General features: G+C 49.1%; 1 protein-coding gene across 1 annotated transcript in view; it reads right to left on the reverse strand.

Moving 5' to 3' along the window:
* Positions 1 to 2,508: 2,508 nt before the first annotated feature.
* Positions 2,509 to 13,261, reverse strand: part of XIRP1 (xin actin binding repeat containing 1) — a 44,790-nt gene continuing 34,037 nt past the window's right edge. Inside the window, exons 8-9 of the mRNA XM_019530122.1 lie at positions 12,218 to 12,271; positions 2,509 to 11,147 (exon numbers count right to left, since the gene is read on the reverse strand). Coding sequence (XP_019385667.1) covers positions 3,441 to 11,147; positions 12,218 to 12,271 — 7,761 coding nt within the window. The 3' untranslated portion in view covers positions 2,509 to 3,440. The remainder of the gene's footprint in view (positions 11,148 to 12,217; positions 12,272 to 13,261) is intronic.

Consider the following 13,261-nt stretch of genomic DNA (forward strand, 5'->3'; position numbering starts at 1 on the left):
CTTGAGAGTGATGTACAAAGTGTTAGGCCTCTTTCCAGGGCTTTAGTGCTCCAAGAGTTTTTTCCTGGCTTCCCCACAGCTGACCGGCATAAGTGCTGATTTTAGCCTTCTCTCTTTACCTTAGTTGCCACATAGCAAAAACTACCCTGACTTTTTAAAGCACACCTACTTGAACTCAGTGGGATTTCCTGAGCCAGTAGGTGCCACAGGCTTAAGTACATGCTGCAGAAATAAATATTTTCTTTTATTTATCACAAGGTTGCTGGGTTTTAATCCTGAGTGGAGGTGAACCCCTCCCTGCCAGAGGTAATGAAGCAGAAAGGAGAGCAGTAACACATACCTGTTAGACAGCACTTTTCATCAATAACTCCCCAAGTGTTTTACAAATGAGGTCAGAATGCTCATTTCCACTTTACAGAAGGGGAAACCGAGGCACTGAGTGGTAAAGTGACTTGTCCGAGGTCACCCGAAAGACTAAGGGGCAGAGCCAGGAACAGAATCAAGGTGCTTCTGTTTTACAGAGTAGTTAATTTTTTAACAGATCCTTCATGATCTCATACACCTGGAGAAAAACTCTCATTTGTTCTTCTCCTTTCCAGATTAGAGGCTCAAGTGTGACTTTAAACTCAACCCTAAATTAAAGGTGGCTTCATCAGCTGCCCCTTTCCCAGGTATAATCCCATGAGACATAGATACTCCTCTCAGGGTGCAGTACTTTTGCTTCCTCCATGCTTTGTGAGAGAGGAAGTACTGTATTTTCTCACATAGCAGCACCCCAAGTAAGACCTGCACCTTATTTTGGGGAAGCCAAAATGAAGAAATACAGCAGAGACGGAGCCTCATCTTCATCACACTCACCCTCCCTTGCCTGCTCAAGCAAAAGCCACAGTTTTAACCCTTTTGCAGCTGAACTGCCCGCAGCTCTTGGCTACTCTGCCACAAGCTGAAACTATAGCTGCTGCTGAAGACTGGATCCCACGGGCAGAGGAAAATAGAACCAAAAGTAGTCTGCAGGGCTGTGAAATAGGAGAAGGGAGACCAGGGGCAGCTAAATTGCAAATTCTTCAGCGAGATTGCCAAAGAAAGACCACTTTGATTGAAGGAACGTCATGACCATTATAAAGGAGAGGTGTTGTTAACACATTTTGAGTGAAGAGCGATTAGTAGAAATCAAGTAGATTCTAACGACCCATGAAATTAAGCGATTCCTTTACCTGTGCCTGAATAAAAATGCCATGGCTGTTCTTCTCGTTAGAAATATCAGTTTACCTGCTGAAGACATGCACTCTAAACTTGGAACAGGCTGTCAGTGGTGTGCATGGAAATATGGTAATTTGCTGCTGGCCTTCAGCAGTTAGCTCTGTGTTGTCTAATAAGTAGTGGCACATATATGGAGCCTGCTTATTCCTACATGACTGGACTGGACTCAAGGTCTGAAAAGCCTGTCCAGATCTCTAAGGGCTTCTGTTCACTGTTAAAGTGAACTCAGGCTGTCGCCAGGATGACCTCCTTGACCCTGCTCCTGTCCCCATACAGAGCAATCTGGCCTGAATGTGGGGTACTTCACATGCCGACTAGCTGCCTTGGCCAGGAATACTGGCTAAAGTATAAATGCTGTTTACACCCTGGGTGTCAGCCCAAATAATTTGCCTTGAGATGCATCCTGAACCGTTCACAGATTGATAATCTTCCAATGCCATCACGCACCATATATCCAGAAAGACAAACAATTCTTCCCACAGTCTACTAGAAAAGAAGCTCATTTTATTGAAACATAGAAAATGATGGGATATACCCCAGAAGTCCTTGTTACACATTAATTTTGGGTGGCTCCTGGAGCTCTTAATCCTTGGACTGTCCACATGTTAACACCTTTCAAGTGGCTTAAAGCACTTATTAAGCGGCTCAAAGTTACGCCACTCCAAGGCAGGATTATCTCTTGATCCACATAACCCCGCTTCTGCCCCATAAAGGTGTAGCCACTCCCCACCGATGTGCTGCTTAAATTGAAGGTGTGATTGCAAACTAGCACTAAGGTGATCAATATTTGTGTGGCTCACAGTGCAATGAGTAAGAAAGTCACAAAGTGTCATAGGTAAGTGCCGTGCTAGTGTGGGCACGACTGAGCCCAGGCAGGTGCTCAGACCTGGGTACTGACCATCCAAGAGAACTCTGAAATGCCCTGCGAGGAATTGCTCTAGTACCATATGAACAAATCTCAAATGAGATCTAATTAAACTCTTTAATTCATCAAATCTTAGACACCCTTTTTGCTAATTTTACTGTCTTTTTAAGGATATTTTTAGAACTGGTCAAAATGTAGAGGAAAAGTATTTTTTTTCCTTTGAATTGTCAAAAATGATCATTACAAAAGAGGAAGCAATTCCAGAGATGATCCAAATGTCGACACTCAAATATGACAGGCTAAACTGGCCATGAAAGTACGATTTCTGAATTCTCTGAAATGAATCCAACGCTCGGCAAAACAAAATCACGCAGACCAAAGTATTTTTGGAGGCAATGTTTACCTTCAGAATGCAGCAATAAAAATTAAAAAAAAGCCACAAAATATCTAAAATCTTGAGTTGACACTGTACAAAACAAAAGTAATTGTAAAAAGAAAAAAAAATGCTTTACAAAGTTTGAAAATGTTTTTAAATGTTAAACACTTAAGAAAGTTTGGAGTCTAAGATACAGTTTTGTATATAATGAATAATAAATTACAAGTCTAAAAAAGAAAGAAAGGAAAGCAAAAAACCTTCTATTTCTTTTGGCATATTTAATCCAGTCTTAACCACAGCATTGTTCTTTATGTCCTTTTAAGGGGAATGATACTGATTAATCTGGAAATCCTGATTTAAACAGTTTTAGGTAGCATTAAATCCTTTCCCTGTATACGTTTCTGCTTAGCACACAAACACTTTGAGAATGTTCTTTTTTTTTTAGCAAATAAGAGAAAACTAATCCAACCCACCCTCAACCTGTATGTGTGTGTAGTATGTGGAATAACATATGCTTATTGGGAGATCATCACTGATATTGGGAAGACAAGGGCACGGCGGGATAAACTAGTCTGCTTCCAATGAGTGGCTCCTTTAGCTGGCTCTAATTGTCCTATCTTCTACCTGTGTTCAGGGAGGCCACGGATGCTCCTGAAAATACTGTTCAGAAGGGAACACACCACCATTAACAATTAGCTAATTTTCACACTCGTGTTTCTATCCGAGTGTCAGATCTTCGGTTGCAGGTTGATGCTGCGTCTGTAGGGGTGCTCAGACGGATGCCATTTGTCCCAAAAGCTAAATCCAGATGCCCCTCCCATACACAAACACTAAGATAACGTCCTTGCATGGCTCATAAGACTTGGAAAGTTCCTGCCTGTGTGATGTATTTGTTGGGTGTGTTGGACACAGTTGGCTCCTCCCGCTATTCCAGGATGCCTATTTTTTTGGTTTGGAGTTACCAAAAGTGACGAAGACCACTCCGGGGTCCTGAAGGCTGCCGTTGGAGTGAAATTCTTCCCCTGGGCTGCGCAGATACCTCCGTAGCAGAGGCGAGGCAGTGACCTCGTAGTGGGGGGGAGAGCCCACGTCGCACATGGTGGAAGTTTGGGTCTCCGCTTGCTTGGTGACGGTGGTGGACGAAGTGATGATTTTGTTTCCAAACTGATCCACCTCCTCGTACTGCTCCGTCACGGTTCTGGTGGCTCCATAGAGCTTGGATCCATTCGGCCCGGTCTGCAGTTCCAAGATGCTCTTCTGCCTCTTGGGGTTTTGTGGGCTGGAGACAATCAGGGGAGCTTGAGGACTGAAATCAGAAAGGCCTCCCTTGAGTGCACCCTGGCAGCTGCCTTTGGATGTGTCCAGTGGGCACTTTTCTCTGTCACTGGTGCTACTGCTCTGGTGCTCTGGGCTGCCAAGACAGTGCTGCTTTATTGAGCTCATTCCTGCCTTCATGTGGATGGGCTCCTGTTCGTTCTCCGCTGGAGCTAGGTCACATCCACCTGCACCCCCTGATTTGTGGACTAACGAGCTAGAAAAGGGGTCCCTTTTGTCTTGGGTGTCAGGGACGTCCGGAGAGGGCACATCCCAGGCAGCGTGCGCTGCCTTGAGAGACTCTGCAGGCTTTCTGGCAGCCGATGCGATGGAGATATAGGAAGGAGAGGAGGGAGAACTCACACGGGGCTGAACCAAGCTGGGGACCGCTAACTCGGCCTTGGACACCTCGGTCTTTTCTGTCACCTTTGCACTTCCTGCCGAGGCTGCGTTCTGCGTCTCCTGTGCTGCTTTTTCTTGCCTGGATTTGCTGGACACGATGCTGATCTTGCGGATGTTGTTGCTAGTAGCGGGGCCCTGGGCGTTCCCCAGGGACTCCTTGAAGAGGCCGGAGAGCCCGGCTATGTCTGATTCGGACTTCAGACTGGAGACAGAGTAGAGCGCTTTCCTGATGGCCTCCTCGATGTCCAGCAGCCTGGCGAGCGTCTGCTCCTTCAGGTGGATGATCTCAGCGCTCGCTCTCTCCAGGTCTTCGAAAGCCAGCTCCACCGAGGAGACGCTGTCAGAGTCCTCCTTCGCTGCCGGCTCGACCTTCTCGGCCTTGTGCTGCGGTGGCTGCTTCGGCGGGCGAGACTTGTGCCGAACCACCCATTCGGGGACGTCCTCAAAGAAACTCCTCAGGGCCTTCACGTCCACCTTGCACGTCTCCTCCTCGAACTCCCTCACCCGCGTCAGGATCTCCTGCAGCTCCTCCTGCCGCCGCAGGTTCTCAAAGATCTCCATGGCCTCCTTCACGTTGCCCTTCATGATCTCCTCCTTGTGCACGGACAGCCGCTTGCGCCGTTCGGCCTCCGTTTCCCGGCCGGGCTTCCCTCGCATGACCACCACCGGCTTCTCCTCTGCAAGCGGCTCCGTCTCCGCTTCGCGTGGTCTCGGCCATCTGCTGTTCGCCTGCTGTTGCTCGGTCACCTGCTGATGGGCAAAGGCGGATTTCCCTTCTGTGCTCTTCTGACTGGTTTTCCAGATCCGGCTCTGATCGTCCCACGACTCGTAGGTATTAGGCACGCTTGCACTTTCTGCCTTGGGTGAGGCAGCTCCTTTCCTTGGAAGGGTGGCTTGACCATTAGGAGATGTATTTGGCTTACTCTGCCCTTCGGGGCGAGCAAGAGCTGCCGGAGATCCACCCAGACAGCCTGGTTTGGATGGGAATATGCACCTGGTCTCCGGGCTACAAGCAGCCATGCAGCCCTGAGCGCCCTTCAGGATTGCTGCTTTCTCGTTTGTCTGCTCTGCCTCAGAAACGGGCGCTTCGTTGTTGAGTGGCTCTGATGTCTTCGAATGTGTGGACTCCACCTTGCCCTGTTCTTCCTTGCTTGCCTTATACCTTTCCTCTGCTATCTGAAGAGGTGTTTGAGCAACGTCTTTAGGTGTTGCTGTCTCACAGCTCCGGTCCTTTGCCTCGGCAGTGCTGACTACTGGTGACTGCGGAGTACAGCGTTTTGTCGGATGTTCCCCACAACCTGATTGCTCTGATACCGCTGCATCGCATGAGCCCTTCGCCTCATCCATGGGTGGTCTGCTTGGCTTGCCTAGGCCTGGGGGTTTAGGAGGCCGCAGGGGTGGAACTGGCTTGGCCAACCTCCCTTTGCTGTTTCTATCATGGTGTGAACGTGCCTCTTCCAAGAGACGCTCGGGTTTTGGAGGTGGGACTGGTTTCTTCCGCGGTGGGGCAGTAATTTGTGGTTTGGGGGGAGTCTCTGGCTTGCTTGGGGGGCTCTGATCACTGGCTTTGGTGGAGATGGGAGCAAGGGGCTGTGGCAGAGAGCTGTGTGTGGGTGCAGGACCTTCCAGGCCGTCGTCCTTGTTGGCTGGTGGTAGAGGGGCTGCTTCTGGTGCTTTGGTTGAGGGTGGGCAACGCTCTGCTTTCATCACAGCAGCTGGAGGAGGAGGAGGAGGAGGAAAGTCAGTATCTGGCTGTGACCCTGAAGCCACTCCTGCTGCCTGGTTACTAACCGCAGGAGCCTCATTTTTCTTTTTACATGTGGTATACGACTGCCCTGCATTTCTGTATATCATAGCAGCTTTAAAATCCCCTTTGGAGACATTAACATTAGACTTTTCCAGTGACTGAAGCGTGGCCTTTAAGTTACCTCGAACAACATCCTCCTTCTCTACCGGTCTCTGTTCTGCCGCAGCACTTTGCAGTGCTCTGATAGCTGTCTGTACATCACCTCTGATCATAACATCTTGCTCTCTTTCTTCTTGCACTGCTTGCTCTTTGTAATCAGACTCAAGGAAAGGATTTACATAGGTTTTCACTGGCTTGGCAGTATAAAGGCCATCCTTAATGCTAACATCTGCACTAGGCATAACTTGACTTTCCTGGCTCAACTGCTGTCCTCCCCGTACTTCCTCCGAAGCACTGACCTTTTTGTGGGATGTCACGCTCTTCTGTGACACGCTTGACTGGGACTTGGAGGCCTTGTGGACTCTGGTGGTGGTGGTGGTGGTGGCACTGCGAGCTTGGCATTGCTGGGTGGCAGTACAGTCCTGCTTGCGTACCGTTGCCTGGAGGGTCACTTTCTTCTGCGTGTTGACGGCCTGCTGCTTGGAGGCCACGTGGACTTCCTCGCTGCTCTTGTGTAGCTTACTCTGGACCTGGTGCTGAATGCTTTTTGCCTCGGCTGTGGCCAGCCTCAGACTCTGCATGGCGGCCTGAAGATCGCTTCCAAGAGCGTGCTCTTGCCCGTCTGCTGTCGCTGGGCTGGGCTGCCCCACCACCAGACACTGGCTTGCCTTGGCCGCCTCATCTCTCTGAGCCAGCGCTTCAGCAGAGGCTTCTTCCTGCAGTGCAATCTTGGCTCCCTCCATGACTGACTCTTCCTTCTCCACCTTCTTGCTACCGTTCTTACTCTTTTGAAGTGACTTGATGGTCACCTTAAGTTCCCCACGCTTAGTATCTTTCTTTTCCACCACTGCGGGCAGGCTTAGGGGCTTCCCAAGACACTGCACAGTGGAGCTTGCAGCACCTGCATCCGTCGCTTCTCTCTCTAACGTGCTGTCTTTACTTACTCCTTCACACATGAGCACTTTCGTAGCCCCCTTCACATCCCCTGTGACAACATCTGCAATCGCTTTCTCTACTCGTTCTTCTTCTTGCAAGACGTGTGTCTTAGCCCCCTGCGTGTCTCTTGGGATACTTGCAGCTGGCTCCTGTTCAGCTTGGGTTGGGACAAGAGACTCAAACTCTGACTCCTGCTGCAGGGTCTTTAGATAGTCCAGGTTTCCCTTCTCAATGCAACTGGTGTACAGCTGGACGTTTCCCTTCTCATTATCTTCCCGTCTGATGGTCGCTGCTGTCTTCTGCTCTTGTGAGGAAGCCAGCAGGTTTCCAATGGTTGACTTCACATCCCCTTTGACAACCTCCTGCTGAACAGAGTGGCGCAGGAGGGAGTAGATGGTCATCTTCCTTGACCCCGTCTTCATCTCTTGGATGACCATTCCCTTTTTGATGGAGATGTCTTGGCTAGGGAGGTCATGGAGAACCTTTGTCACATCGTCACTCAAGTCCTCTGTGCTTTTATGGGCTTTGCTTGGATCCAGTAGCTGCAGTGGGCTGACTTTGATCTTGCCCTCCTTATCCTCCTCCACCAGCACCCCCTGGGCCTCTACTTTGGTTTGGTACAGCAGCTGCAAGATGATCCTTTGCAAATTGCCTTTCACAGTCTCTTCTTTTTGGATCTCTGGAGTGCCTGGGCTGCTGAGCTGGTACTTTGCCATCCTCACGCTCTCTGCATCATTGGCTTCTATGAGGATCCCACCATGCTGGATGGCTTGGCAGGTGCAGAGGGTTTGCAAAGTTTCCCTCACAGTTCGCTCTCTCACCTCCGTTTCTGCTCCGTGAATAGTAGCGCTGACTTTGTCTAAGGGGGTCGTCTCAAATAGCCACGTTGTGCTCTTCACGTCAGCACATGGGATAGCTTCTGGGGCACCTGGGCGGGCAGAGACTTCTGAGTCTTTGAGGCTATCCATGGGCTGAGTTTCGAAGAGCCAGGTGCAGCGCTTGACGTCCCCTTTCTGACTGTCTTCTCTCTGCACAGTGCTGATGGTGCTGCCGTCAGACTCTCCCTTCAGAGAATCGATGGGCTGGTTCTCAAAGAGCCAGGTGGAGGTCCTCACGTCACCTTGCTGGACGTCACTGACGCTGACCATCCGCACGTACTTCTTTTGGCTCACTTGCTGAGACTCAAAGAGCTGCTTGTTGGACTGGACATCTCCTTTCTGCACGTCATCGACTGTCCTGACCACGGGTCGCTTCCCGCGGGAGAAGGAATCAAGGGGCTCCGTCTCAAACCTCCATCGGGCAGCCTGGATGTCCCCTTTCTTGATGTCCTCCTGGGTGACAGCCCGGATAACAAACACTTCCTCTTCCTTCTTGATCTGGTTCAATGGCTTGGTTTCAAAGAGCCACCGGGCACCTTTCACATCACCTTTCATGATCTCCTCCTTCTTCACTGATGTGACTTCATGGTAGTCTCCATCCTTGTCCTGAATGGCATACAGTGGCTGGCTCTCAAACAGCATGGTGCGGGACTTCACACTCGCTTTGCTCATAGTCTCCTGCTGGATCCTCTTGATCTCTGTTTCGTCCACCTCGTCATGGATCTGGTTGAGGGAGTAGGTCTCAAAAACGAACCTCTTGCCTCCCACATCTCCGCCCTTGATACCCTTCTCTGGAGGGATTTCCTGGATGCCCTCGGTGTTGTCCTTTATAGCATCCATTGGGCAGTTCTCAAAGAGCCAGGTGAACTTGTGCACCGATCCAGCCTCGATGTTCTCAGCTGTGGGCACATCACTCTTTTTCACGGCGGCAGTCGGTGCATCCGCTGTGTCCAAGGGCTTGGTTTCAAAGAACTCCTTCACCCTGGACACTTCCCCAGACTGTATCTCCACACGGCTGGAGTACCTGACAGGCTTCTTTGAGTCATGCTCGCTGGAGGCATCGCTGACCAGGGGCTCAGTCTCAAATAGGTGGCTAACAGTTTTGACATCAACCCCTTGTAAGTCATCCTGGCAGTATGCTTTGCTGACCTGCAGATACTGTTCCTCCTGGCCTTTCAGGGAGTCCAGGGATTGGGTCTCAAACATCCATGTGTACGACTTGACATTGGCCTGTGGTACAGAGCCGTCTTCTTCCTGCTTCTTCTCTGTTTTCTCGTACAGCGTGTCTATCGGCTGCGTCTCAAATAGCCACCTGCAGGTCTTCACGTCGCCCTTCTGGGACACCTCCCTTTTCACCGATGAGTGCTCTTCTCCTTGGTTCACCTGGGTGTGGATGACATCCATGGGCTGGGTTTCAAAGAGCCACTTGGCTGTTTTGACATCCCCAGCCATCACCTCCTGCTTGGTGATCCCTCTGATGATGTCCACCTTCTGGGTGCTTTCATCAAACTGGTCCAGAGGTCTGGTTTCAAACATCCATTTGTAGTTCTTGACATCACCGCTTATGATTTGCTCTCTGCTGACGGAGGTGATCTGGTGGAAATTGCCCAAGCTGTCCTTGATAGCATACAGAGGGGTTGTCTCAAACAGCACCTGGGTGGCTTTGACATTCCCAGCCAGGATCTCCTCTTTCTCTTTGGTGACAGGTTCAGCATCAGCCTGCTTAATGCTGTCTAAAGGGAGAGTCTCAAACAAGGTTTTGAATGATTTCACGTCTCCTTTCACCACCTCTTGTACATTGGTGGCGGAGACCTCTTCTGAGGATGCCTTGGAGATGCTACCCAGGGGACAGGTCTCAAAGATGTGCTTCCTCTGCTTCACATCTCCCCTCTCCTCTTCTGAAAGGTTCACTTTCTTTAAATGCCCCACTTCAAAATTATCTTTCAGGGTTTCCATGGGCTGGGTTTCAAATAGCCAGAGTGTTGATTTCACGTCACCGCCAACAACTTCTTCTTTGGCCGGACCACTGTCGGAGACTTCTCCTTTGAGAGAAGCAAGGGCCTGAGTCTCAAAGAGCAGTCTCTGCTTACTGACATCCGCCCCTGGGACAAAATCCGTGGATGCTTTGAAATCCTCTTCTTCCACCGTCAGCTCGCGGATGGCATGTAGAGGCTGAGTTTCAAATATCCACCTTGCTCCACTGACATCTGGCTTTCCTGCCTCCTCTAATGAAATCCCCCGGATAATTTGCACTTTAGAGGTGTCCTTATTGATGGTATCCAGTGGCTGAGTCTCAAACAGCCAGCGAGCTGTCCTGACGGCATTACTCTGGATTTCTTCTCTGCAAACAGACTTGATCTCGTGAATGTTCCCAGTTTTGTCCCTGATCGCGCAGAGTGGTTCAGTTTGGAAGAGCTTGATGGTTTTTTTGACGTCACCTTTCTGCTCCTGCATTTCTGACTTAAGCTGCAGGATACTCTGCTCCTCCACGGAGTAGCAACGTCCCAGGGCATCCAAGGAGTGTGTTTCAAAGAGCTGCGCAGCACCTTTCACGTCTCCTTTCTGAACAGGCTCCTTGAGGACTGCTTCCTGCACGTCTGCCTCTTCGGTATACAGTTTGTTTAACGAGTCCAGTGGCTGGGTTTCAAACAGCCATCGGGCGGTCCGCACGTCCCCTTTAGCCTGGCCTGTCTCTGCTACTTTGATGGATGCACATGCCTTGTCCCCATTGAGTGCCTGACTCTCAAACCTCATGGATGTACTTTTCACGTCCCCGCTCCTCGTCTCCTCGTCGGCTAGCTTCTTGGTGCCCTCGTGATCGCCTATAGAGTCCAGGGTCCAGTTCTCAAAGATCCAGCGCATGGACTGGACGTCACCAGGGGGTACTGTGTCCTGATTCACCGAGGCCTGTGTGTTGGGATCTTCAGCGTGGAGCATCTCTGCCAGGTCTTCTGTCACAGCTTCCTCCAGGTTCTTCCTCAGCTCAGGGTGCATGTGCCTGTACAACCTCTTCAGCTCATTCACTTGGCGCTGCTGGTAAAACTTGGATAAGGACTCCTTTGTAGGAGGTGGAGGTAGGGGGCTTGGATCTTGGCTCCCCATGGGGGAAGCAGAGACCTGAAGGGTGTCTTGGGTGGCGGGAGGAGGGAAGCCCTCTTCTGTTTTCTTGCCATTCACCTTAGCTGACTTCTGGCTCTGAGCCTCTGCCATCTTTAGGGAAACAGTTTAAATGTCAGCATCGTCTCTCCCCATTCAGACCAGGTGGCCATTAGTAGTGACAACAGCAAAAAAAAAACCAAAATAAAAAAGCTGGGAAAACCCATGCACCTGCTGAATATTAATGCCATATCTTGGCTTCAACAGCACACAACACTCAAAAGCATCACACCGCTGCAAACGCTTACATGGTTAAATCGGTTCGCAAAGCAATATGTGTGTCAAGCAAAGTCTCTTGATCCAGGCTCTTAGACACTAAAATTCCCATGGTTAAATTCAGCTAAAGTGCAACAGAGATACTCAGTTTGGGCAATGTTAGCAAGGAAGGACAACCATTGGAATAATATAAACAGGGCCATGTCAAATAGCAGCAAGCAGGGGGTTAACACCCCACTGAGTTATCTCCCAGATGTGCAGGGTGGTGTCTGCATGGCATCTGGGGAATGAAGGCCGTGTCAGGAATTCAGAAGAAAGCCCGTGCAGTCCCCTGGTAATCCAAAGGGAGAGGACCCACTGACCGGGCAACACTCAGCCACTGTGATAATGAAGACCACATACGTATATAGCCGTGTGGAAACCACTGGGGGCCTACTAGCTAGTGATGATCCCAGCAATGTCCTAACCGGTACAATCAGAGCTGCTGACTCTTTGCAAGCATCTAGTGTTATGTTTGGAAGACTTTTTATTTTTTTTGGCTTGAGGTCAGTTATGCGCAATATAACTCCATTCTGTTAAACATAAATAGTTGCAGTTTAAAACCAAACCTGGGCTGAACATTAGTAATAAAGCAACAAAAGAAACCCCACGGCCATTACATTTCACAGCAAATTGCAGAAAGGGTGCAGCTTCATGTGAAGCAACGTATTTTTAAGTAACCGGACCATTTTAATGCAAGGTTATTTCAAACACAGCAAACAACTTGGAAATTAGATCACCGGGGAGTCAGACCTCCATATTCAGCATGACACCATTACTCATTGCCATGTGCTAGGTGTTAAATCACACTGTGTGCAAGTACACAAATATTTGGTTAGGTGACCACACAAGTTTTTAGCATTTCATACCTTGCTTGCTTTCTGGCTGTCAGGAGAACGAATGATGCTAGCCTTTGTGGTATGCTGAAAAAAGGCACAAACGGCAATTAAACTTAATAATATATACTAACATATGTCCTGTGTGGTCTTATACTGGGTGTCTTATTTTAGAGTTACTTTTTCAGACAGAAAACCTGAAAGAAGCCATTAAAATTAAAACCCAAAGATTTTGCTGAGGACAAGTTGATCACTGAAAATAGCTTATCCTTCTGGTTCATTGGGATGCCTCTAAAATGGAAAAATGATTCATTTTCAGGTTGACCTAAAATGGAAATGTTTCACAAGTGTTGGGAAACAAAAAAAAAAAGGTGTTTCAGCTTGAATTAAATACCACCCCCCGGCAATAGGATGTTTTGAGGGTTTTTAGCAGAGCTTTATTGTTAAAAACACAAACTAAGAATACATTTTAAAATGGTGCTGTGTGATTGAAAAGTCCAAATGCTGGCACTACAAATGAAAAGGAGTGTCTAATATGTGAAACATTTTTGGAAGTTTCCCAGCTTATTTGCTGGATAGGTGTGATATCCCATATACAAGTACAGAGCTTCAGGGGAGCCTGAACATGCTTTATTGAGGTGACTGGGTGAAGTCACCACGACATGCCGGGGTAGTAGCAAGAGTGAGGCCCAGGAGCAGAACAGGGAGTTAAATGCCTTGTTAGTATTAAGAGACCAGCACTCCAGCCATTATTGTCTTTGACACACTCATCTTTTTAACCACAGCGTGACCCTATTTGTTGCCTTGAATGCTCATGAGAAAGGGACTGGACAAGCTGAGGGCTTCAGAGGCCTCCACCTGAGACCAAACCCTGCTTGTCTGCATGTGTAGGTTCCCCTCGCCCTGCTCTTACGGACGGCAAGGGTTTGTGCGCGCTGCTGTGCTCACTGTACAGGCCTCGCTGTATCGCTTGATCACGTCTTGATAAAGTTTTGATGAAAAAAGAGTCCCATTAAATGTCACAGACTCTCTTTCCCTTCTATCCTGGAACTGATTTATTCCCAGTTTAGGGCACAA

Source organism: Crocodylus porosus, unplaced genomic scaffold, assembly GCF_001723895.1.
Source record: "Crocodylus porosus isolate Cpor-Errol unplaced genomic scaffold, CroPor_comp1, whole genome shotgun sequence".
Lineage (NCBI taxonomy): Eukaryota > Metazoa > Chordata > Crocodylia > Crocodylidae > Crocodylus > Crocodylus porosus.